Genomic DNA, 23,788 nt, shown 5'->3' on the forward strand with positions numbered 1-23,788 from the left:
AAGTCATTAAAGACATCGTTAAAATAGTCCAAGTGACTACAGTGGCTCAATTTTAACTTTATCAAACGACGAGAACACTTTTTGTGCGCAAAAACAAACAAAAATAACGACTTTATTTCGACTATTCACTTCCTTCTCCATGGGCCTGTAGTCAGTTAACGTAGTGTGATAGCGTAAAGCTACGTCACACGTATGCTCACTATTGGCCGACGCTGGTCATGTGTGTGTGATGCGTGTGACGTACAATAACAGAAGCTTACGCTATTAAACTAGTAACCTGACTTGTGCAGAGGGAGAAATAAACGAATAGTTGAAATAAAGTCGTTATTTTTGTTGTTTTTTTGCGCACAAAAAGTGTTCTCGTCGTTTGATAAACTTAAGATTGAGCCCCTGTAGTCACTTGGACTATTTTAACGATGTCTTTAATGACTTTTTGAGGACAGCAAGTCATTCTAGCCTATGGACTAATATGCAGGAGTGATAGTAATATCTTAAATATCTTAATTCGTGTTCCGAAGATGAACGAAGGTCTTACGGGGTTGGAACAACATGAGGGTGAGTAAATACTGACAGAATTTTCATTTTTCGGTGAACTAACCCTTTAACAGATTGGAAAAACAGTGTCTCCTTGACAGTGACACCACTGTCCTCTCTAACGCAGCTCAACCAGGCCTTGTCTGCTTTTTACATATTCAGAGGGCGGAGATTATTTCAATAAGGAACATTAAGACTTCGCAAAGCCTGGAAAAAACACGTAGCGCAATGTTGTAGTTCTTGGAGTCCTTTGGAGTGGACTTTTAGCTTTGTAACCTTGCAGATCTTTTTTTTTTCATGCTAAAACAGCAACATTACACACTAACTTACGTTGAAAAGGTGAAAAAGCATAATAGGATCCCTTTAATAAGAAATAATATTTTACAATAAAAACATTTTACTGTATTTTTGTAAAAACATCAGCCATGGTGAGCAGTTTTTTCTGGTATGTGGTGATAACCTGGTGTTTCTTTCCTGGCACATGTAGTACGATGATCTGAAAGATTCCATGAATGACGCGCTGATGAACGATAAACCCCAGTTTGTGCGTCTCTTCATCGATCATGGTCTGAACATTTTGAGCTACCTGACTTACGAAAAACTGGAAGAACTTTACAACTCCATCCCTGACAACAGCCAGGCCGGCAAACTGCTGCGTCATATCCTGAAGGAGCGCAGGAACGAGTCCAGCAATGATAAGAAATGCAGCATTAGCATTTATGAGGTGAGTTCTGAAAATTATTGAACAAATATCGGCAGATTAATTGGTGTATTCAACACTCACTGGAGGGCATAACTAGGATTCCCTTCGCTGCTCGCAAGTTAGTCTTACCAGTTTTGTACTTGTATATTAAAGCAGTGATATTAAAAGACCAAATCCAGTAAATACCTTATTGATAATACATACTATGCAAAGCAAATGAGCCCAGAGTATGAACGCAGCACGCTAACTTTTATGTGAAGCAATTTCCCATTGTAAACCATTAGAAAGAAAATGCGTATGTGGCTTAATGCATTAAAGGGATAGTTCACTTTGAAATTAATTTTTGGTATGTTTTAGCCAACCTCGAGGGCATCCAAGATGTAGGTGTTTTTGTTTCCGCAGTATTTAGGGTTGCCACCTTCAGTGAGGCAAAATAAGGGACACCCATACACGAGATAAATAAATAATTAAATGAAATTAAAAAAAATGTGTATTCATTACATTGCCCCCCCCCCCCCCCACACACACACACACTCAAGGGTATGGAACTGATTATTTCAACATGACAACTTGACAGCTCAACAATAAACCACGAGAAAACATGAGATCAAGTTTGTGAGCTTGCAACAGAAAACATTTTATATTATTATTTTACATTATATTATTTTACTTAATAAAACTCTTCTGTATATGTTAAGGATTACTGAACTAGTAATCATGTTTTTGACAATTCTGCATGTATGGGATATTTTTATTGCTATTATTACTACTTAAATTGATTTTGAATTTGATTTTGAAATTGTTAAGTAATTGTTTGTCTAATTTTTATTTAAATAATGTAGCACTTTTAAAACTTTCTTTTAATTGCCATAAAGTGTGTATTACAGATAGGATCAAAATGTAGTATGCATATATGATTAATATTTAATAATACAAATTATAATGTATTTATTAATCTGTTTAATAACATTAATAAATATAAGAGTTACCTCTCTACCAAGCTCTGACAAATGTATGGAATTAATATTATATATTTATTTTCCAAAGAAAAAAAAAACATAAAAAAAAACCAAAAAAAAAAAACAATAGGCCTATACCTTTAAAAGCACGGAATGCTGCTTTGAGTTGCATGTTCTCTAGACTTGTCATGGAAACAAAGACACAAAAATGCAGTCACGCGCAAATTAACTACTACTTCTTCTTGTGAAATTGATTTCATTAGGCTATAATTACTATTAGTATTATCCTAACTGTAAAATCCTTATTTGTTTATTCAACTATGTGTGGGTCTATGTAAAATCGTCCGTTGATATGACTATTTGTATTATTGGTAAGAAAATCTATTTATGTATTTAGACCTATTGTTAATTCTAGCCTATATTTAAGGAAGAAATTCTCTAGGTTTGTTAAGCATAAGTTATTTTCTCCATAACATGCTCATTTTATTATTAAATATGTATTAAATATCTGTCTCTCTTACTTCTTATTATAACTTATTTAGGCTACTCATTGCCACTGACATTTTCCAGTCAAGTATTTGTTTCCTGCCGCTCTCGTCGTTACTTTTGCATACGCTTTCGTTTCAGAAGTGGCCAAACTCTCTGCCAAAAGACCCGCCCTCTTCTGACTTTGATTGGCCCTAATCCTGATGGTATTAAACAAACCAATCAAACCAACAATGGCAGCGAGTATCACCCAATCAAGGGTAGAATAGGACGAGTCTTCACAGAATGCGGGTGGCATGATTTGCATGGGATCATGCGTTCGGAAATACGGGACAAACCGCGTCCCGTATTGATTCAAAACGGGACGCGCTGTTTTTTTCACAAATACGGGACGATTCCGTATTTTAAGGGACGGGTGGCAACCCTAGCAGTATTTTCAATTTTGATATTTTTAGGTCAAACCGTTCTTGTCTGTCAGTCATATAATGGAGGTCTATGGTCACCACCTCATACTTGTAAATGTAAGTACACTTTGATGGCCAAAAAAACATACCAAAAAAATTATTTCAAAGTGAACTATCCTGTTTAGTCAGTGATGCTGGAGGACCAAATTCAGCATACACATCCTTGTTTATGAAAAAAAAAAAAAAAAAAATCACTTTACTGGCATGCAAAAGTTTCATGTTAAAGGTTTTCTTATATAAAGTAAACTCATAAAATGAAATTTATTGTGTTGTGTTCATATTCTGGGGTTATCTGCTTGCTTGTCAAAAATAATGCATCGTCAATAAGATACTGAATCTGATCTTTTAAAATCACTAAGTATATTAAAAGCGATTTTTACGTTAGGCATTGTCTCACTGATTTCATGAAATACTGAGGGCTGTATATGGATCATTTGTGCCCGAAACTTGCAGTTTGTACACATATCTTTGTTTTTCTTCTTTTGAGAGGTAAATATTTGTGGATCGAAACTGTTGCAAAATTGACAGGCTGCAGCCTGTGCTGCGGTTCTTTAGATGTTTTCCTCGCTAGTCATGTGACCGGTATACGCTGTTGTACATTTCACCAATTTCTCATCCCAGGTGTCCCAACTCCTGGAGCTTCTGTTAGGGGAGGTATGCCATCCCTTCTACAAGTCTGTACTGATGGTGAACAGTAATTCAACCAAAAGAAAAGCTTTTAAGGTACAAGACTTACTACCTACTAGTACCTTAGAAATTAATAATGTCTAGTCTGAGTCATCAAAAATATAATGTCTTTAAAAACCACCCTCCAGAAAGCATGCCAGGTCCTGCAGGGGGAGTGTAGCTATCGGAAGCTGCAGTGTCAGCACGCGTGGTTATGTCTCTTCATCTGGGCAGTGCTGCAGAACCGCAGTGAGATGGCCATCTTCTGCTGGGAAATGGTAACATGCTTCTGATGAGTTATTGTCACATTGTTAGGGGATGCGTCATGTATCATTTATGTTCTGTCATTATATTGGATATTAAATTGTTTTTATTTTTAGATTACATGAAAGCTCACTTACAGTAATATTCAACCAAATTTATGAACTAAAAATGTATTAAAATGCAAACCTTAAAATGAATATCATACATCTCGGGTGTGTGATTGTTTGTTTATATTGTCGCAAGATGCAAATTGTATTATCGCACAGTTCTTCATATAAAGCGGGATATGGATTTTATCCGAATTTATCAACATAGATGCATACAGTATACCCGCTTAAAGCTATATATGTCATTTAATAAACCTCAACTTCTTGACTTTTTTATTTTTAACTTTACCTGAATAAATACAGTGAACTCACATAAAGGAATTTATACTAAATAGCAAATCTCAACTTCTTCACTTTTATTTCATCATAAAATGTAACCATTTTCACCCAGCTCTTTATATAAAGTTGGATATAAAGGTATGTCCAACATAATCTGTTTACATACAGCAATATACAGTATCTAAACATACACTACACTTGATTGCTGCAAAATTGTTAGATTAACCCTCTGGGGTTGTTCCGCCCAAATGGACCTGAAGAATTTAAATAAAATTTTTTTAAAAATCACAGCTTCCTCGGAATGGTCCGAAATTTGGTGACTTTGTTGGTATTTGGTATTTGAAAACCCCCCAAAATTGGGGACAGGATGCGAGTAGTGTAAGTGGTTGTAAAAAAAATAGCGACACTTGGGGTGTTCGGGTCCAAATGGACCCGCATGGAAAATGAATGGGAAATTGGCAAAAATGTGAAAATACTGAGTTTTTTTGTGCGTACAATCTACAAATCAGCCACGATCTTGAAAAAAAGCACACAACTGTGAAGAGGTGAATCTATAAAACATCAAGAGTTCAAAACAGACACATCCAGACACACACACATGCTTTTATACACAAACACACCAAAAAATTCAGATTATACATGTGTTTTGCATTTTTAAAATGCTCAGTTTGTCCACCAGATGGCATCCATCTCATTTCAAAAATTGCTTTTATGAGGCCTTGGCTTGACTCTAAAATGAAATACAGCTTTAAAAAAAAAAATAATAATAATAAAAAAAAAATAAAAAGATTCTATTATGTTCAATGGGGGAAATTTTGTCATAATTATTGCATTAATACTAATTATTTTTATTTTATTTTATTTTTTGACATTTTCTCAAAACACCTAAAAAGAAAATAAAAAAAATATTATAAAAAAACGAGGAAAAAAAAAATCATGTTTTTTCTTTTTTTTTAAATATGAATCCCGCCCTTTGGGTCCATTTGGACCCGAACACCCCGAGTGTGACTCTGAAACGAACAACCCCAGAGGGTTAACTGTATCAGCAAGCTCTATGTGGCATTAACATCATGATTTCTGTAATGTTTTGAAACAGTATTGAGAAAAGAAAATGAATTTGTAAATTTTTATTTATGTATAATGTCTAAACTTTGAGCGTTTTACCAATTTTAGTTTTACTTACACTAAAGAGACCTTGTTTGTCAGCCATATATAAAAATGTCTGAAAGCAAATGTTGAAAGCCTCACTCTGATCTGTACTGCTGTTCTGTCTCAGTGCGGCGAGTCGGTACTGACGGCTCTGGGAGGATGTAAACTGTTGAGGGAGCTGTCTAAACAGGAGATTGAGACAGAGGCCAAGCTTTCCATGAAGGAGTTGGCCCAGAAGTTTGAGAATATGGCTCATGGTATGATGCATGAAAATATTGGGTTTTGGCATCTTATAAATGTTCTAGTGATGAATCCCTCTGTTTTCTTCCCTGGCATTTTTTGACAGATGTGTTTAGCATGTGCTACCAAACAAAGGCCAGTGATTCCTTTAAGCTACTGATTCGCAAGTCTAAAATGTGGGGTGATGCCACCTGTCTGAAGATGGCCATGGCTGCTGACGCCCGTGTTTTCTTCAGCCACGATGGAGTACAGGTCTTCTGACATGCAAACAGTCATTAATAACATTGTTTGTTTGGTTTTGGTTTCTTAAACGGTCTCTTTTTTTTTTTTTTTAGTCGCTGCTGTCTCAGATTTGGTGGGGTCAGATGGAGAGAGGAACTGAGCTCTGGAAACTTGCACTGGCTATGATCATTCCTCCTCTAGTCTACACCAACCTCATCAAATACAGGTCAGTACATCATCCATGTTAATTTCTGGTAACACTTTTCAATAAGGTTGCATTAGTGAAGATTAGTTAATGCGTTAACTAACATTAACAACGATCATTATATTTGCTGAGGTATTCATTATTTATAAAAATACAACTCCTTGTTGTTAGTTGATGTTAGAACAGGTCCCATTAAGAAAAAAAAAATTAAATTAACATTAATCAAGATTAATAAATCCATTAGAGGTATTTTTCATTGTTAATACCAGTGTTGGTCATTTTATATGACAGGATGGAGTCAGTGACAAACCAACTAATGACACAAATTATCACAGAATTAAAATCCATTGCTAATTTTTGCAGAAATTTGACCCGAACAGAACTCGAGTATACCAAAGTTTGACATTCCATACATATGATCCAATGTTGTGGGGAAAGGAAACTGAAAGAATTTTGAACAAACTTTAGAAAAGATTACATTTTTAAGGTTTTTAGCTCCCATCTGGGTCAAAAAAGACCTGAACAACCTTTTTTCTAGTCCGTTATGCTCACCAAGGCTGCATTTATTTCACAAGTGACAGTGAAGACATTTATAATATTATAAAAGATGTCTATTTAAAGGTGCTATATGTAACTTTTCTTCTAAAATAAATGCTTTTTGTTTAATGCCTGTGTGTGAAGGGGTTGTAATCACACATAACAATGATCCACTTGTCGGGTTTCGCTGTTACCTCTGAAGGCCAGTATTCCTATTTTTATGTGAGGTCTCCGGGTCGGATTTGCTGCGAAATCCATCGGATGTGACGTGCATCTCTCCCGAGCCTCTCTCCTTTATATAGAGTCTATGCGACGGCACTGCAGCGAAAAACATGAGTCTGATAACACCAAAACACTCCTGCTTCCAGCACAACACAAACTGTAACAATTATATATAAAAATAACAATTATAAGAAATGTTATCTGAGCATCAAATCAGCAAATTAGAATGATTTCTGAAAGATCACATGACACTTGCCTGGAGTAACGATGCAGAAAATAAATTACATTAGAACAAATTACAAATAGAAAACAGTTATTTTAATTGGTAATTATATTTCACAATATAACTGCTTTTACTGTATTTTTGTGAATAAATGCAGCCTTAAATAAGTGAGCACAAGAGACTTCTTTTAAAACATTTTTTTATGTTTCCAAACATAACAGGTACTGTACAACACTCCCAATAAAACATTTTTTTTCCAGAAAAGAAACAAATGAAGTAACACCTGGAAAATGAATTGGCAGAATTAGCAGAACATCACTAACTAACTGAATAATTAACTACTTCTATTTTTACTAGCTGTGACCGATATATCGGCCGGCCGATATTAGGCATTTTCCATAATATCGGTATCGGCAGTTATAATGGCCGATAAATGAATATTTAAAAATAAAATAAAAACGGACGAAACACGCTTCAATCATCTCTCCTTGGCCTGTTATATTGAAAATGTATGTTTTACAATTTGCAGTATGATGTTATCTATTGCTAAATTATGGCTCATCATAGACTAGCTAACCACAATCATCAGTGGAAGACCGCTAACGTTAACATTAATGAGCTTGGAAACCACAATGAACTTTTTCTGCCTAAATAAAGTAATGATTACTGTATTTATAACTAGCATATCTCTAGTTACAGTCCCTGCATTGTAAAATCTAAGTTATACTTGCGAGGAGTGAACATTTAGACATAGAGAAAAAGTATCAAACGTATCTTGTGCAGAAAAGTTAGCTTTTCTTTTACACGTGTGTGAAATCCAACAATATTTAATTAAAATAAAATATCGGCCGATATATCGGATTTTAAAACCCAAAAATATTTGTATCGGTATCGGCCTTCGAAATCCTTTATCGGTCGGGCTCTACTGTGTTTAGCATTTAACATTTGAAATGTATTGCTTATTAGGAATGACGGAATTTTTAATTTCTCACAGGAAAGAGGGTCACACAGAAGACAAATCGGTGACGGTACCTCCACCCTCAGCAACAGACTGTCACTACACAGAAACTGTCTTCTCCTTCAATGACATCAAACACCAGTAAATGAGCTTTTATTTAACGCATCATGGATAAATATAAGATCTCTGTAGACAAACATACCTTTATCTGTCATATTCTTATGATATTTCGCAGTGAAGCAGAGCAAGAGGATCATATCAGACGACCAACAAAAGGTTTGACTGTTCAGTTTGAAACCCATAGATTATTGAACAATCGTGTCCATTAATTGTCATTTTTTGATCGGGTTGACCGAAATGTGTTGCCCTTATTACTTTTCCCTGTTTCTTCCTTCCTGTTACAGGTATTTTTGCACATGGCAAATCTAAGGAGCCCTTTCTGTTTTCCCGCTGGAGGCAGTACTGGTACGCTCCTGTCACTTCATTTATCGGCAACGTTCTGATGTACTTCCTGTTCCTGTTTCTGTACGCCTACGTGCTATTGGTCGACTTCAAGCCACCTCCCCCTGATGGTCCTGCCCCTTCGGAATTGGTGCTGTATTTCTGGGTTTTCACTATCGTGTGTGAGGAGATTCGAGAGGTAGGTGCCGACACGGATGCTTCACTTGTGTTGGGGTTAACGCATTACACAGACTGATCTCATGAAGTAGCGTGTGTATGACACGCCAATTCGTATTTCCATTTTTGCCGTGCTATCAAGACGCATAATCGCCTTTCAGCGTGTTTATGAACGCCGTTGACTTAACGTTATATAAATATATGACTTACCTCAACCCCGTCCCTAAACTTAACCGTCACTGGGGTTAATGGCATTTATGACTGGAGATTTGACTGCGTGTTCGGACACGCGGAATGACGCGGACGTTAATGGCGTAGACATATACGCATACACGCGGACACACGCGGATAGCACAAAATGCGTGGAGATAACACGCCACCTGACTCGAAAGTGGCGTGTATGTTTACGCAAAAGTCATGATGTCATGTTGCATTAGAACTAATGCGAATCAATGTAATCAGATTACTTATTTCATGCAACTAGTAAATAATGCGTTACTTTTAAATTTACAACAGAATTCTTTTTTTAAATAAATAATTCAACTTACTTTTTTTTTCCCATTTATTGAGTGACAGCTCCCTTGCCAACATGTTGGGTAAATGCAGATGCTTTTTGTGCACATTGTAAACATGATACTATAGTTTTTGAGTTTCATAGTACATGCTATTGTAGTTTTAGTACAGATGTACTCGCATACAGTATTCTTCTCAATGAATAAAACTACACAAACCATGACACACATATACGTTATGTATTTAATCTCACTTTATCAAACAATGTCTTTGCTATAGTCCTTTGATCCAGTTCCACCATACAAATCTGAATCTGTAAAAATCACTTTAGTTAAACATCACATTTGTCTTGCTTAGTTTTTTTGCAATCCTATTCTTCTGTGATCCAGAATGGGCAGAACTCTCTACTGTACAGGCTTGAATTTGCATTTCCTTCAGCCGAATTATTTGACTTCTGGTGTGAAATTTCCTTTACTTTTGCCAAAAATAGAACCTTTTTTTCTTGTTTTTTTTTTAAACAAACAAAAGTAATTATGGTAACACTTTACAATAAGGTTCATTAGTTAACTACATTAGTTAACATTGACTAAGAATGAACAATGCTTCTTCAGCATTTGTTAATCTTTGTTAATGTTAACTTCTACATTTAGTAATACTGTATTAAAATCTTGTTAACATTAGTTAATGCACTGTGAATTAACATGACCAAACAACGAACAGCTTGATTTGTAACAAATATTAACAAGTAATAAATGACAAAACAGTAATAAATGTATTCAAAACAAAACAAAACAGTAATAAATGTATTGGTTATGGTTAGTTCATGTTAGTTAATACTAATGTTTAATAAATGAACCTTATTGTAAAGTGTTACCGTAATTACTTTTAATAATTAAATACATTTAATAATTAAAAGCATTACTTTTCATAAGTAACTAAGTAATGCAATTAGTTATTTTTTTTAGGGAGTAACGCAATATTGCATAGGGCTGTGAGATGATTAATCACATCCAAAATAAAAGTTTGTGTTTACATAATATATGTGTGTAAACTGTGTATAATTATTTTGTAAATATACATACACACACATACATGTATATATTTAAGAAAAATGTGTTATTTATATATAAAATATTTATGTATAGTACAAATTATATATATATATATACACACACACACACACACACACACACAGTATATATAAGCAAATATTTCTTAATACATGTATATGTGTGTATTTATATATACAAAATAATTCAACACAGTTCACACACATATATTATGTAAACACAAACTTTTATTTTGGATGCGATTAATCATCTCACAGTCCTAAATATTACATAATATATAATATAACATTACTTTTAGTTACTTTCCCCAGCAATGCAAGTGATAAAAAGAGGTTTTTCAGTTGAGTTGAGTATAATGATTAATCCATCCATTTATTCCACTTTCTCCTGTCTTTCATTTCCAGGCGTTTATTGTGGGCAGTAAGACTTTTACTCAGAGTTTGATGCTGTATGCTCAGGATGTGTGGAATAAGTGTGATATTCTTGCCATCTCCCTCTTCATGGCTGGTCTGTGCTGCAGGTAATGGCTCTTGACAGTCCTGCAAGTTTCTATAAAAAATATTAAGCAGCAAAAAAGTTTTTAACATGGCTAAAATCAGCATATTAGAATGATTTCTGAAGGATCATGTGACACTGTAGACTGGAGTAATGATCACAGAAATATATTACATGTTAAAATATATAAAATATATTTCTATAAATAAAATAGAAAAGTTATTTTAAATTGTAAATAATGTTTCACAATATTAATTTTGTCTGTTTTTATTCAAATATATGAAGCCTGCATATATATATATATATATATATATATATATATATATATATATACACACACACACACACACATGCATGTATATTTAAGAAAAAAATATTATTTATATATAAAATATTTATATATAATATAAATTATATATAAATTTATATACAGTATATACATGAAATTATTTCTTAAATATATACAAGCATGTGTGTGTATTTATATATACAAAATAATTATACACAGTGCACCCACATATATTATGTAAACACAAACTTTATTTTTGATTATATATATATATATACTTTATTTTTGATTATATATATATATTACTATTCTATTTTTTTATATAGACTTTTCCTTTTTATATTTTTAAAAAAACATGATACATGAAGTCTTTTTAAGAATTGCAGACTATAGTAGCAGACTATGGTGTCACAATTTAGCAGTTATTGTTTACTAAATATTCATTATACCTGTGTGCATTCTACTAAATGTTTGTGTAATCATCTTTACACGTGTGCCTTTGTGTCTGTCTCAGGATGTTCAAATCGTCATACAGCATGGGACGTGGTATACTGTGTATTGACTACATGGTCTTCACACTCCGACTCATTCACATTTTCGCCGTTCACAGACAGCTGGGTCCCAAAATCATCATACTTGTCAAAATGGTGAGACAAACAGGAACATTTTGTAGTTGAGTGAAAATCAAGCGCTCCCTCAATACGAACACTGGTTCTGCCTAAAGAGATAGAAGGACGATTTAGACTTTTAAAACTTTACAAGACTTGAACAACACTTGAACAAGGGTTAAATCACTCGTCGGCTACAGAAGAATACCACAATTCCTCCGTTCAATTAGGCCTAAGACATCGAGAGTCAAGCAGACCTATAACAACCAGCCACAACACATAATTGGGAATAACATGCCTTACCTTAACACAGAATGGATTTCAAGGACTTTGCGCAGATCAATGGGCTCCAACGTTTTTTTTTCTACGAATCTTTGAGTTAACATGTATTAAACATGATTGGAATTTGCACTGCAGCGCCACCATACATTGATGCTCATGACAAGAATAGCATGTATAGTTATCTTTATTGAAGTGAATTAGGTTTAAATCGCCGTCATGCATGAATTAAAAATATTTTTGATGTTTTACACATAATACTCCACGATGATCACATTACACAAAACTGAAATTGCACGTCAAAATAAAAAATTGTCAATATTTTTTGAGACCCCCCCAAAAAATCACGAATCACGTTTTCAGAGGAGCCCATGCCATATTAAGGGGAGCCGAGCTCCCCCTAGCTCCCCCGTAGTTCGCACCCTGCCTACATCGAGATTTGAGAAGCAGTCACCGCACAAGTTTAGGATTACACTGCTGTGATATCGTGGTAAAGATTCATTTTAACCACTGATTCTTCAAATGCTCGCCCTTGGGGAGTGAAAAAGAAAACTGGCTTTAGCCTACCTTCACATTGTAGAGCACAGGGTCTCCTCGACCTGATGCTGTCCTGTGTCCTCAGGAGTCAGCTGCCGTGTTTGGGGTTCAAGCTTTTCCTGGTGTCTGCACGCACAATATGCTAATGTTTCGTCTTGACGTCACGACGAAACGGCCTACCGTATGACTCGTTTGAAAAAGATTCGTTTCACATACAGAGTCGACTCTTACTTTTGAAAGATAATAACTTTAAAGGGATACTCCACTTTTTTTGGAAATAGGCTCATTTTACAACTCCCTCAGAGTTAAACAGTTGAGTTTTACCGTTTTCGAATCCATTCAGCCGATTTTCTGATTTTTTTAGAAGAATATCAGTAACCAGACAGTTTCTGGTCTCATTGACTTCCATAGTATAGATTTTTTCCTACTATGGTCAGTCCCTCCAGAAAAACGCGATTATGCGATCGCTGAATTCAATGCAAAATCAGCCAAAGTCCGCATATTTATGCGGGGGCCGCATTTTTTTCAAATACGCCTCACTTTCGCCGCATAAATTGCCGATTGCCGGGGTTTGCATAATTTCATAATCCTCGCATTTTCGTTGCAAAAAAAGTCACATGTATCTTAGCAGAAAGTTGAAAAATGTTGCGTTTGCTTCACATAAGAGCAGCCATTTCCCCCTGTTTCCATGGGAACGTTATGAAGTGACGCAATTACGCGACGCCAGACAGACTCACGGAGGCGATTGACATCTCACAAATCGAACTCGTATAACTGTCTGTCGAACGTTCTACTGTCACATTGTTACTTAATAAACAACATAAGATAAAAGTAGTAGCATCAAACAGAAATTACCCGCACACATGGGGTGTTCGACAGTTCAACAGGGAGCGCGCAGCTCTTAAAGGGGCCACACCTTATTTACACTCTTACAGTCTGAAATAAAACAAGATGAGAAATTAAATATTCCCAGCACTTTCTATGATGTAATATTGCTTGTTTATCAAAGGAAGTAATAAGAAATGACTCTTATATTAACAGGATGTTGGGGGAATCACTTTTTTTCTCTTTTTCATCAAACCGCAATTTTTGCAAGTTCCCTCAATTTTTGTAAATTCCAGCAATTTCATCGCATAAAATTGCATAAATATCCCACATATTCCATCGCATTTTTAAAGAAAACTGGCCGCATAATCAATCAATTTTTGCCCGCAACAATCACAAAAAAAAACTCCGTGTTTTTCAGGAAGGACTGAATTCTAGGTAAATGTTAAATATAAATCGCAAATTTTTTCACAAATTTTTGGAAATTACCACCACAAAATCAGTCATTTTGATCGCAAAAATCACAAAAAAAAATCGTGAAATCCTGGAGGGACTGTATGGTAGTCAATGAGACCAGAAACTGTCTGGTTACTGATATTCTTCTAAATATCAGAAAATTGGCTGAATGGATTCGAAAATGGTAAAACTCAACTGTTTAACTTTAATTTCCAAAAAAAGTGGAGTATCCCTTTAAATACAGTGCACTTTTAGATTTAAAACTGTGTAGGATGTTTGTATTCACTTAGAGCAATATTACACACTACATGAAAGGTCATTTTCAAAACTCCATAATCGGGGCACTTTAATATAAAGTTTTACCATGATTTTTGTTTGAAATTAGGAATTGAAATTGTTCTGTGGTAATCAACATCATCTCACAGATTCTATCTACTGGGTTGATAATAGGTTAATAATTCTGTTCAATATTAACTACTTTAGATACTAAAATCACAATTGTGTGTCGAACGTATTCCAGATATAAAAAGGAAAAACAATAATAATCTGTACTTGAGGAGACCACTATATCTACTTAATCACTGCTCTTTCTATTTTTTTGTATGAATGTTTTTGAACCACAGATAAAGGATGCGTTCTTCTTCTTATTCTTTCTGGCGGTGTGGCTGAGTGCGTATGGAGTGGCCAATCAAGCTCTACTATATACATACGATCCAAACCCCACCAGAGCGTTTCGTCGAGTATTGTACAGACCATATTTGCACATATTTGGACAGATCCCTGTGGAAGAAATAGACAGTATGCTCAATTCTAAATCACATATTTTGCAAGTTTTTGTTAGCATCCACTGAATATATTGTATATTTGTGTGTGTTAAGCTGGCAGGTATTGGGATAGGGACTGCACAGATAATCTCACATTGATTAATGAAGGGAAAGAGCCATGTAGAGACACCAGCCACAACTGGCTTGTGGTCATTTTGCTGGTCATCTTCCTACTGGTCACCAACATCCTACTCATCAACCTGCTTATTGCCACATTCAGGTATTCTTTTTCTGTTCCTTCATTCATCTGGTGTATGTAGCCATCGAATGATCCGTCCATCCATGTTTTTCCTCCTCTCCTTGTGTCTGTTTGTGCAGCTATACATTCTCTAAGGTTCAGGAGCGCAGTGACACATACTGGAAGTTTCAGCGCTATAATCTAATAGTGGAGTATCATTCTCGTCCAAATCTCGCTCCACCCTTCATCATCCTATCCCACATCAACCTCTTTATCAAAAGAAACATCCGCAAAGTGCCATCCACTAAAATCCAGCATTTTGGTAAATTATTGTAAACATTTTGAGTAAATTTGGTATATTAGGATGTGTTCACACTTGTAGTTCAATTTAGCATCAAAACAACGCCAGTAATTCCTCCATCACACACAAACAAAGATTTGCTGCAAGAAGATGCGGTTCTGAACTGTAACAGGCAATATCGTGATGAGAAAAACTGGGTATCCTTGAGCATTCTGTCCTATTTAGGGTATATGATATTATCTTGTGACATCATGTCCTGTTTTTGGTTCGTTTTGATATCTCTGGTCCGTGTTGCTTTCATATACCAGTCAAACTCCAAACCCCCCTGCGCTCCAGGGTTTGAATAGCCGCCCTCACACTTCAAATGAACCGCAGTAACAAAGCAACATAGTTATAATCAAACTAAACATGCCAAGTGTGAACACACCCTTTAATTATAGATCAAAAAGCAGATATAAAAAATATGACGTAATGTAAATGTTTGTATGAATTTGTCTCTCTTTGATAGCTCTTGATTTGAAGGGTAGAGAGGCTAACAAGCTGGTGAAATGGGAGACCTTGCAGAAGGAGAACTACCTGGCTTTCGAGAGCAAAAAACAAAAAGGGACCGACTCTGAGAGGCTGAAACGCATGAGTGCTAAGTAAGTCCAACTTTCATTAAAAATAACTTTTTTTTCTGAATACTTTCAACTTTCTCAAAGTGGATAAAGAGGGGTTGAAAAATGTCTCAAACTAAATGATTGATGTTTTTGGCTGCAAAAAGAAATAGTTTAAAGGGGTGATGAAGTGAGAAATCAAATTTTCCTTGAGCTTTTGACATCTAAGAGGTCATCATATTATAAGAATATCCTGTAAGTTTCGGAACTGAAAACATCTTTGTTAGTCCAATAAAAGCTTTAATTGACTAGGGCTGGGCAAAAAAATCGATTTTTCGATTAATCGTTTTTTAAAATGTGTTCGATTCAAAATCGATTCTCAACGGCCGGAATAAATTTTTTCCATATAAAGGGCTCGCGGGCGCGGTGCTGCATCTTCTCGTCTCTCTGCACTAATCAAGCGCCAAGCGCTGCAGCTGTCGATACACACACGCGTTCAGGAGTCGGGACATGACGGAATATTCACTTAACAATCGGGCCAGCATTGCATCGTAACCTATGATTGTAACTAACGTTTATCATTTTCACGTCTTTTTGAGTTTTACAAGCAATGTTAAACCATCCCGTGCTCGCGCACTCTCAGAGATGTCTTTCACTGCGTGCACAGTAACGTTACAGCCTAAATCTGCCTCACAAACAGCTCGCCAGAAACAAAAGTTTTATCCCTGGATTATATCACTTTAACAGTTAAAACACGCGACATTATGTCAAAACTCTGGTCTTGGTGAGTAACCTCGTAAAGACAGTCGGTAATGTCTTAAATTAGCATTAAACGTGTGTGACAGAAAGTTAATGAAACAGTAATGGATTCGCGCACTAGTTCTTAAAGTGAACGCAGCCATTTGTGTCAGTCATTAATTCTGTTGTCATAACAACAGAAAATAGTATTAATTGTAAGCAATAAGAATTAATAGCCTTTGTATGGACTAAAAAGACTATCCAGTGTTAATTTACATTGGATTACTTTATTCAGTTTCTGTAGTATTTCTGACATACCCAAAAAACTACCCCCAAAATGTCTCTTAATTTGTGTCTTTATTCTATTGTATTTATTTGTGCTACTGTTTTCAATTTAATTCAAAGATTGAAATCAAGTTTCCATACATAAACTCTTAAAACAAAAATAAACAAAAAATTACATTACCATTTAGGTAAGATCAATGTAAAAAAAAAAGTCTAAATATTTATATATTTATTTATCTATATCTATCTTAAACATAAAATAACATGATACTGTTTGATCAAGCTGTGCGACTGTTCTGACTTTTTTTGCATATTGCATCAAAATCCTGTTTATTCTCTGTATGCATTTAGTGTACCTAAAATAAAAAGAGTTTTATATACAGGTTTATGGCTCTTAATTTCCTTGTATTAATTAACCACTAGTAAACTTATGTTCACTTATGTTCACTTTTTTATAAATATAGGATTTGTATTACATCTTCATTATAGTCGAATCGAGAATCAAAATCGAATCGAACTGAGAGCTTGTGAATCGAAATCGAATCGAAATTGAAATGTGAATCGATACCCAGCCCTATTATTGACACCAGCCTCTGCAAACGACTCGTTTTTCAAAGTGGGGAACTATGACGTCAAAGAGGATAAAACACCACCCCCGCAGAAGTAGATCAACGCCTAGTTCAACACGGCCAGTTTAGCCCCGCCCACTGATTCGCGCATTACACGCATAGCTAATTAACATATATACCTACCTCGTGATGACAAACCGGATCGAGCTACCGAGCAATAAAGCAATAAACATTACAAAATAGTGTGCAGCGCCTGCTTGTGGAAGAAGACAGTCGCTCCATAAGCCAGTGAGTTGAAACTCATTATAATATGCAAAACTGTTCTCCACTCACAGCAGTGGGCGTTTACTTCCAAGTCTTCAGTGCGAGACGCCCATAAAAAAACCAAGTATTTTTGAGCTAGGCTCAAAACTAGGGTAGAAAATAGCCTATTAATTATTCATTTTGATGTTTGTTCATGTAAAACTCAAGTGAACGTCATAAGCTGACCTCAGACATCAATATAAAAAATGTATAAAGCCAGTTCATGACCCCTTTAGCATGTTTTAGATCTTAAAGGAGTAGTTCACTTTAAAAAAAAAAGCTCAAATAGTCGCTTTGCTCTGTTCTGTAATGCGTGTTCGTGACTCTCCTGTTCGAATTCGTTTATCAAAATGAACAAATCGTTTTTCGTGTCATTTGGTTCATTCAATGAACAAAATGAACGAATTGACTCGGAAAAAGATTTGTTCATTTTGATGAACGAGTTTGATACAGAACAGAGCAAGGCGAGCATTCGACCTTATAAAACTTAAACTTTGTTATTTATTTTTTAAATGAGCGATCGTTTCGCTTGATAAGACCCTTATTCATCGTCTGGAATCTTTTTAAAGCCCTTTGAACAGTTTGCACTGAAACTGTCTTTTGGACCTTGAACCGTTTGGTTCCCATTGAAGTCCATTATATGGAGAAAAATGCTGGAATGTTTTCATCAAAAAACTTAATTTCGTTTCGACTGAAGAAAGAAAGACGTGGACATCTTGGATGACATGGGGGTGAGAAAATTATCAGCAAAAGTTTTTTTAAAAGTGAACTACTCCTTTAAGGTACTGTTACATTAGTGAAATTTGAGTGGAATTTTACAGACCAAAAAGCATTGTTCATTGTCTATGATGCTCTGTTCACATTCACGCAGAAGTCGTTTTCAAATCGTGCAGCTTTGTGTTGGTTCAATCTGTGCTGGAAGCTATTTTGCCCTCACATGAATTTTCAGATCACACACACACAACATTTCGTCAAGCAACGTAAATGACCACACCTCAATTGAAAACAAATCATCCATGAAGGAATGAATTTTTTAAAATATATTGTGACCTTGTAATGTTTCATCAAAATGTCATAACTGGACCTTCCGGTGAACTTGTCAAGCTCCTACACAGCTGCACACACTTTTGAGTGCCACGCCCACATCTCAACACCTGATGAATAGAACCAACTCCCGCCCTACAATTTTTTTTCTTTTACGAAATCTGGAAGAAAGCATATGTTGCTACTTCTTTTCCATTTGGACAGATGTGATTGTAAACCTTTTTACCTCAGATTAATATGGAATGTTGATGTCTGCGTTCCCTTGACTTGACTTGACTTGTTTTGTGCATGTTTCAGGGTGGACGGTGTCCTCAGACAGGTTTGCGAGATCAAAGATGTTGACCGCAGACTGCGAACATTAGAATCAGAGGTAAAGACACATGATGTGATATCTGCATTGCACTGTATATAAACTGTAGAAGCTGTTGTTCAAAGAGGAATACTCCTCTATATGCAGATGGAGTTCTGTGCATCTTCTCTTCAGTGGATGATGGAAGCTATGTCTCAAAGTAGTACGGCGAAGGGCACTAAAGCACACCCGACACGCAAAGGTACACCTGTTTGTTGTGATGCAGTACATACATTTTAACAGTGTTTCTCAACTGGTGGGTCACAAGTATAGCATGGAACAAATATATAATAATAATAATAATAATAAATCATTTAAATGAGTAGTTCACTTTAAAAAAAACTTTTGCTGATAATTTTCTCACCCCCATGTCATCCAAGATGTCCATGTCATTCTTTCTTCAGTCGAAAAGAAATTAAGGTTTTTGATGAGAACATTCCAGGATTTTCTCCATATAATGGACTTCATTGGGAACCAAACGGTTCAAGGTCCAAATGAGAGTTTGAGTGCAGCTTCTAAGGGCTTTAAACGACACCAGACGATGAATAAGAGTCTTATCTAGGACCCTTCGAGTCATGACTCGAAAAAAGATTCGTTCATTTTGATGAACGAGTTTGAACAGGAGATTCACGAACGCGCATCACAGAACAGAGCAAGGCGACCATTTGTGCTTATAAAACGTAAACTTTTTTTATTTTATTTTTGAAATGGGCGATCGTTTCGCAAGATGTAAGACCTTTATTCATCGTCTGGAATCGTTTAAAGCCCTTTGAACAGTTTGCACTGAAACTCCTATTTGAACCTTGAACCGTTTGGTTCCCATTGAAGTCCATTATATTGAGAAAATCCTGGAATGTTTTCATCAAAAACCTTAATTTCCTTTCAACTGAAGAAAGAATGACATGGACATCTTGGATGACATGGGGGTGAGTAAATTATCAGCAAAAGTTTTTTTTTTTAAAGTGAACTACTCCTTTAAATGAGGGGCTTCGAAACGTTTTGTCAGTCGAACAATTTACTCTTAAAATAATTAACTTTAAGTACCCCAAGAGAGATTTGAAGGTAAAATTTCAATAATTTAACAACACATGCTCATATTTACGGTTCTTTGATATCGGTTAATGGTCACATGATATGAAATTACAATGATAAAATATTGAATCTTTTTTTTAATCACCCCAAGTGTTTTATTTGGATTGTTTTAAATTCTTAAATTATTTAAAATAAATGTTATATAAAACTATTATTGTTATTAGTTTTAATTCTAATAATAAAAAATTAACAATTGTAAATAACAATTGCACTGTAAAATAAAAAGCATCACTTCTATTTTACACAAAGTTATAATACTTAAACTCCCCACTCTCAAACATTTGAACATTTCTAATAATAAAGCTTTTATTTTGGAGCATTACTGGTAAAATGCTATAAACGTCTGTCTGAAAATGATGCAATGTGTAAAATACATAGTTAGGATAGCATTGTAAATATATTTATCAGCTTTTAAAATGAAGGATGTTGCTCATGTCCAAAAAAAATAAATAAAAAAAAATGGTCCAATCAAACCAGTTGAGAACCACAGATTTAGTGGATGTATTTGCCATTGGCTGACAATTCATTTCCAACATGTCGTGATGTTGTCACATTGGTCTTTCTGTCATCAGCTGTTGTTTCAGCCTCCCTTGACAAATGACAAGAGCCTTTCTGCTGTATTCGTCTTCACTCTCACGGACACATTCAGCAAGAAGCCACCGAGAGCCTGTTAAAGGAGGGGTGATGACTTGTCAGAAAACTACTCTCATTGTTCTGGTTTCCAGTTTTAAATTGTTCATCCTGGCCTTTTCATGGTTCATCCTGCTCTTTCGACTTTAGTACTCCCAAATGACCTGTCCTCGTTTTCCATGTGATTGTGGGACTGACTGGAGTAAAAGAACAGGGCACAGAATGTCCTTGAACCTACTGTACACTGAAAGGTCTGTTATGTCATCATGTTACATTCATAGATTAAGCAAATAATAGTTTTATTGTCGGTACATTTTTAAAAGGTCAATGCGATTGTATTCATAGAATCTGATTTTTACAGAGATATAACTTTATTTAGAAGAAAGCGACCTGGCTTTAAAGCTTCAGTGGGAACAAAGCATTTTAGAACTTATGCAATCAACGTATTATATGTCTTATTGGTTGCAAACAACAAAAACAAAAAAAACACTTTACATTTATTGATTATTTAATCTTGGCAAATGTTACAGTACATTAAATAAGCCTAATGTTCAAAAGGATATTTTTGTATAAAATACAATAGAAGAGAGCGCATCTACTGTTATTTAAACTGCTTCTAGTGTTCTCATTTGGATAAAAGCGTCTGCTAAATAAATACATGTAAATGTGGAGAAGTATCCAGTCAAGGTGCTCTATGGTCTAGAGTTTTTAGTAGTACATCAAAGAAAACTTTAGGATGACCATGGCACTCTTACATATTAAAAAAGCCCTTTATCATTCGATGCCTTCCTCAGGGAGAGCAACTCAACATCTCAGCCACAACTGCAAGCAGTTTCATTCATTAAGACATCCGATTAGTTTACACTTGTCATGTGATCAACTTCTCTTTAGAAACACCACTTCATAACCCCCCCCCCCCACCCCCCCCAAAAAAAAAAGACATCACAAGAAAGGAGTAAAATCCAAGTCTTCATTCAGTCCTGGATATAAATTAGCCTTTCAATCCAAAATGTCTCCCTCTGATTCAGTTTAGTTCTCTATTCCCGTTCCTAATAGTACTGTTCACATGATCAACATACTCAGGATAGAAGGGTTACTGTTATGCATTTATTTATATTTATATTCTATCCTGGCATATTTATGTTTAGCCAATCGTCTTTTTGTTATTCCAATATAAAATACTTTACATTGAGGACATTCCAGTCTATAAATTACATGAGTAGTTTGACAATTAATACAGTGTTTAATTTTTTTATAGATTAAAAAATGTTTTGTCTGTACATCTAGAAACGTTTTATCTTGTACAACATAATCACAATGATTAGAGTGATGGCATTTAAAGCAACCGTTAGGTTTAACCCCTAACCAGGAGCTTCCTCGAGTGGGCGGGAAATGTCTATGAACTCATTTGTAACTTTTTTGAAACAAACAAACAAAACAAAAAAAAAATTATCATTAGAGGATCTGGAAATATATTTCTCAAAAATTCATCACTTTGTAAAATAATTCCCTAATTTATTTTTTATAAGTCCTTAAATTTTTTCAGCGAAATTTTTTAAGATAATTTCACTGTATTAGTTGACAAAACAAACAAATGAAACATCTAGAATTGAGTGTTTTTCACAGTCGAACAATAAACAGATTGACGCAGTGAATGTTTACATTTTAAATATAGCAAAATATTTTTTATTTTTCGTATTGCATGCTGTAACAATGTTCTTTTTCTTGTTGTGGTAAGAGAGAAAAGATGTGAAAATAAACAGTTTATATAAAAAAAAACAATGTTCTTGGATTTTGCGTGTTTTTGTTTTGTTTTTGTGAGTATTTATATAGTAACATTTTGTGATGGCATTTTATTAACTAAATAAACAGCAGTTTTAAAAAATAAATTTCATAAAAGTTTCATAGCCCCCAGAATATTATGTTGTATAAATATCTGAACATGCAATATTTCAAAGGAAAGAACAGAGCCTCGTGCATTCTTTTTTTAATCAAAATTTGAACGCGGGTAGGTTTAATAAAAATAAAAAATCAACATTTTGAGCAAACGATGCAGAATGATGATCAAAACACAGATGGAGTAGATCAAGTCCATCAACATCCCCCAAAGCTTCACAGTCCTGTTGCTCGTCCTGGGTCGACTTTTCAAAATGACGTTTTTTACGTCATAATAAGCAGGAAATAAAACACTTAAATCCTTATTTCTCCCATCTCAGCAGAAAAAAAGGGAATAAACCATGACCATTCAAAACTATGACTGGGTTTCTAAAAATACAAACCTTAATGCAAAAGGGTGAAGTGACCCTTTAACCCATGTTGCTCTTGACATGCCGCGATAGTTGCTAAAAAGGATCCGCAGAGAAACCGAGAGCGTGTGGTAAAAGAGATTTTCTCCACTCGTGTTCATTTTATTGGGAATGCCAGAGGAAGATGTTATCCAAATATATTGTTTGCTGAACCACATTTTTTTTTTCCCGATATGGAAACAACTTGGCTGTGTCGATTCTTTAATATGCCCATTGTTAGATCACCCGCAGGACTTGTGCACTTTAATGGGATTGTGGTTTCACTCTAATGTGCGTAAATAAATCTTGATTTAATGGTAGAGGAACATGTGGAGAACTCCACTGGTTTTTACATTGCCCCGAAAGGTAGCAGCTGCAGCGAGAGGAGTTAAAAGGGTACGATATGGTTAAGAAATAATTCAGATGTGACCTTTAGAAAGAGCTGGTTTAGGGAACGAGAGAGTGAGCGAGGGAGGGATGGAGTTTCACCGGCTGAGTGATCTCCTGAAGGTCAGATCATGCATGGACTGCTGTTATCGAGAACCTCTTTATATAGCTTTCCACACGCCAGTCCCAGCCAGGCCTCAACTCAATTGTGTGAATGTTTGTTGGTCATAAAGTTGAATTGTTCCTCCCCGTAATATTCCATTTACTAGTCTCACTTTCTCTCGCACTTTCACATACAG

The 23,788-nt window shown here is 35.2% G+C and overlaps 1 protein-coding gene and 1 long non-coding RNA gene across 2 annotated transcripts in view; one reads left to right on the forward strand and one right to left on the reverse strand.

Annotated features, from left to right (window-relative positions):
- The window catches only part of LOC120470402 (transient receptor potential cation channel subfamily M member 4), a 30,659-nt gene extending 8,925 nt beyond the window's left edge, over nt 1-21,734 (forward strand). The window contains exons 11-28 of the mRNA XM_039659954.2: nt 1,022-1,258; nt 3,768-3,869; nt 3,962-4,090; nt 5,739-5,868; nt 5,958-6,103; nt 6,187-6,299; nt 8,255-8,359; nt 8,454-8,494; nt 8,623-8,858; nt 10,824-10,939; nt 11,718-11,850; nt 14,532-14,706; nt 14,787-14,952; nt 15,051-15,232; nt 15,720-15,852; nt 19,044-19,116; nt 19,204-19,297; nt 20,760-21,734. Coding sequence (XP_039515888.2) covers nt 1,022-1,258; nt 3,768-3,869; nt 3,962-4,090; nt 5,739-5,868; nt 5,958-6,103; nt 6,187-6,299; nt 8,255-8,359; nt 8,454-8,494; nt 8,623-8,858; nt 10,824-10,939; nt 11,718-11,850; nt 14,532-14,706; nt 14,787-14,952; nt 15,051-15,232; nt 15,720-15,852; nt 19,044-19,116; nt 19,204-19,297; nt 20,760-20,788 — 2,340 coding nt within the window. The 3' untranslated portion in view covers nt 20,789-21,734. The remainder of the gene's footprint in view (nt 1-1,021; nt 1,259-3,767; nt 3,870-3,961; nt 4,091-5,738; nt 5,869-5,957; nt 6,104-6,186; nt 6,300-8,254; nt 8,360-8,453; nt 8,495-8,622; nt 8,859-10,823; nt 10,940-11,717; nt 11,851-14,531; nt 14,707-14,786; nt 14,953-15,050; nt 15,233-15,719; nt 15,853-19,043; nt 19,117-19,203; nt 19,298-20,759) is intronic.
- On the reverse strand, nt 10,832-12,814 carry LOC148971040 (uncharacterized). Its single transcript, XR_016146973.1, has 3 exons — nt 12,658-12,814; nt 11,653-11,921; nt 10,832-10,968 (listed from the first exon to the last, which is right to left on the reverse strand). It is a non-coding gene; the product is annotated as an uncharacterized LOC148971040 (long non-coding RNA).
- Nucleotides 21,735-23,788: the final 2,054 nt, after the last annotated feature.

Source organism: Pimephales promelas, chromosome 17 (genome assembly GCF_988280905.1).
Source record: "Pimephales promelas chromosome 17, fPimPro1.hap1.1, whole genome shotgun sequence".
Classification (NCBI taxonomy): domain Eukaryota; kingdom Metazoa; phylum Chordata; class Actinopteri; order Cypriniformes; family Leuciscidae; genus Pimephales; species Pimephales promelas.